The 3,139-nt window shown below is 41.1% G+C and overlaps 1 protein-coding gene across 1 annotated transcript in view; it reads right to left on the bottom strand.

The window, feature by feature from the left end:
• The window catches only part of lrch3 (leucine-rich repeats and calponin homology (CH) domain containing 3), a 37,738-nt gene extending 37,141 nt beyond the window's left edge, over positions 1–597 (bottom strand). The window contains exon 1 of the mRNA XM_050061411.1: positions 473–597. Coding sequence (XP_049917368.1) covers positions 473–597 — 125 coding nt within the window. The remainder of the gene's footprint in view (positions 1–472) is intronic.
• Between the last annotated feature and the right edge of the window lie 2,542 nt (positions 598–3,139).

Below are 3,139 nucleotides of genomic sequence, written 5' to 3'. Positions count from 1 at the left end.
CCCCCAAATATTATCCTGTCTTCACAGCATCAGTACTAGTCAGTGGTTAAAGTTAGTGACTTGCTGTATTTTGCTGGTTAAACTACAGCTTCAGAGCTTTCGAACAGCCCCTGATTGTCTCTGTGTGTAAAGTACTCATGTCAATAAACCCGTGCGTAAAGTGCGACATTTCCTAATCAGCCACACCTTTTCCCCGGCGCACTTCTGCTTTCATTTACAACAGTAGTGTGTGATCCATGTAAGTGGTGTATAAGATTAACAAATGGAAACTGTAAATCCAGTTCACATAATTATTTGTCTGCTTTCAACTGACCCCAGGCGACTCTCTGTTCAGACGGGGTGAGCTCCTCCTCTCCTGTCTCCCCGCCTGTTTTGGCCACACTTTGGCGGTGGGCAGCCGTCCTCCGCTTCACGTCCACCTTTAATGTCGGACCACTTCTTTTTTAATTCTGCGTGTGTACGCTTTTCTGACCCCACTGCATTGACAGCCTCGCACACACTCTCCCACTCACTCCTCTTGCGTTTAGTATTGATGCCGGAGGACAGCGTGCCAAAAAGTACATTTTTGCGCGCCTCCACTTCCGTGAGCGTCTCCATTTCGCATTCTGTGAAGTTTTTATTTTTTCCCGTCTTACTCATTCTTTTGTTTTAGTTTTCTGCTCAGTTCCACGTTGATTGGGATGTACAAAGGAAATGTGCTTGGATTCATGTGTACACAGATTCATACATCTGGATGTTTTTGTGCGTACGACGTTTTCTGGATTTAAGCGTACGCCATGTTTCAGTAGGAAATCCACGCAAGTCTTTGTACATGAGGCCCCTGATGATCTACACTGTATGATTTGATGTGAAAGGAGGGATCAGACAGTGCTGCCTGGTTTCTCCCTACCTCTTCCTCCTCGTCACCCAGCTTTTTTCCAATCATATTAAAACAAGCACCCTGAAAGGCATTAAAATAGCAGAGCAAGAAATCATCATTAACCAGCTGGCAGATGACACTACTCTTTTTTTTTTAAGATTCTGCTCAAATACCTTGTGCTATTGATGTTATTCATGTATTCTCTAAAGCTTCTGGGCGATACTTGAATGTAAACACGTGAATTATTAGCAGTCAAAGACTCAGCTCAACTTGGCTCAATTTCAAACATTCCTATTAAAGACATGTGACATACTTGGGTATTTCTATCAACAAGTCTCAAAAAACTAGAAGTACTTTCAACTTTATCCCAATCATAGAAAAAGCAGAAAGAGAATGTAATCAGTGGCTTCTCAGGGATCTATCTTTGAAAGGTAGAACTTTAACACCTAAAGCGGGGGGCATTTCAAGGCTAACACACGCTGCTCTCTCACTACATGTTGATAATAAAACACTCAAAGTCATAGACCAACTACTCTTCAAATTGGTTTTGGAAAATAAAACATTATAAAAAAATCATTCATTTTGAATACATATGAGAATGTGGCCTAAATTTTCTGGATTTCAACCCTTTGAACAACAAGTTCAAGATTAACTGGATCAATAATTCTTAAAAAGTCCAGATTCAATATGGAACTGTATTCCCAGTTATATATTCTCTGAAATTGGTGGATTAAGCGTGCAATTATAACATTGAAAAGATGCCTGTGTGTCTTTCTAACTTCCACAGACAAGCACTGTTTGCATGGTCTGTGATATACAGGCACAATTTTTCACTGCACCGATATTCTATATGGAACAATAGAGACATACTTTACAAAATCAGATGTCTATTTTTCAAAGATCCAGTTCCATGTCCTCCTGATCACAGTGACGGTGACACTGTGACCTATGAATGTTTTTCCCCCTTTTTTTCTTCTTGTCTCACGATATTCGAGGCATCGTTGTAAAAACAGCTCTGTTATTAAGGTTCCACATTGCTGCAGATGGCTGCACTAGTTAGAGATCATATGTTCAAAGTGTTACAGTGTAACTGTTAAGTATGTTCACTGAACGTTGTGAAATGGCCTCATAAATAACTCTAAATCTCACCATTGTGTTGGATGTCTTTAATTTACTGTTGTCCTACATTAGAATCAAACATGTTTTTCACTTTAACTGGTCTCTACATTATATTTGTGGTGCTGAAACCATGGTAACAGCAGCTTGGGGGTATTCCAGTATATTAAGACTGTTAATTTATCATGTTGATCTGTTCTGTACGACATCTATTGCACGTCTGTCCGTCCTGGAAGAGGGATCCCTCCTCAGTTGCTCTTCCTGAGGTTTCTACCGATTTTTCCCCGTTAAAGGGTTTTTTGGGGAGTTTTTCCTGATCAGCTGTGAGGGTCATAAGGACAGAGGGATGTCGTATGCTGTAAAGCCCTGTGAGGCAAATTGTGATTTGTGATATTGGGCTTTATAAATAAAATTGATTGATTGATTGATTGATTGATTGATTGATTAAGATATAAATGAACCAAATTTGCTTTTATCACAAAAATCAACAATTTTTTAGTTTGTTAGCAGAATTATACAAAAACTGCCGGACAGATTTTATTTTGTAGCATGGTCCAACTTAGAGGCCATTACATTTTGGAGTGGATCCAATTAACGGGATGGGTCCATGGGCAGGTAGGATTCAGTCGCCTGTTCTGGACACCAGGGGGCGAGTTTCTGATGCCCCAACATCCAGATTTATTCTCAATATATTTGTCAACACATCTGACAAATTTGGTGCTTTTATCACAAAGATGAAGGATTTTAGAAAAATATTGAGCTCTGCCTGTTAAGCCTAAGCTTTAAAAAACAGAAAATGGATCCACAATGCAGATTAAAAAAAACAGTCTTTATTGTCCAAGTCCAAGGGTGAGGAGAGGGGAAAAAACTCAGGGCACGCTGGGGAAACTTCCAGGGAGGAAAAGGTGGCTGGCAGAGCGTGGCAAAAAACTGAGGGTATGGCAGGGCACGCTGGAGGATAATCAACGAACTGGCGATGAGTGGAGAATGAGACCAGGTATTTGTGCTGCAGCAGAGGTGAGTGGCAATCAGCAGTGATACAGTTCAGGTGGTGCAGGAGAAGATGCAGCAGAGAAGTAGGTCAGCCACGCCCAGCCAGTAACAGACAGGGAAGCCAAAAACCAAAACAAGCAGGGAGGGGAACAGAGAGAACACACCCCGCAT

This window comes from Epinephelus moara, chromosome 2 (genome assembly GCF_006386435.1).
Source record: "Epinephelus moara isolate mb chromosome 2, YSFRI_EMoa_1.0, whole genome shotgun sequence".
NCBI classification, from domain to species: Eukaryota; Metazoa; Chordata; class Actinopteri; order Perciformes; family Serranidae; genus Epinephelus; species Epinephelus moara.
Note: the sequence above shows the minus strand (reverse complement) of the source record. Positions and strands in the feature narration are given on the sequence as shown.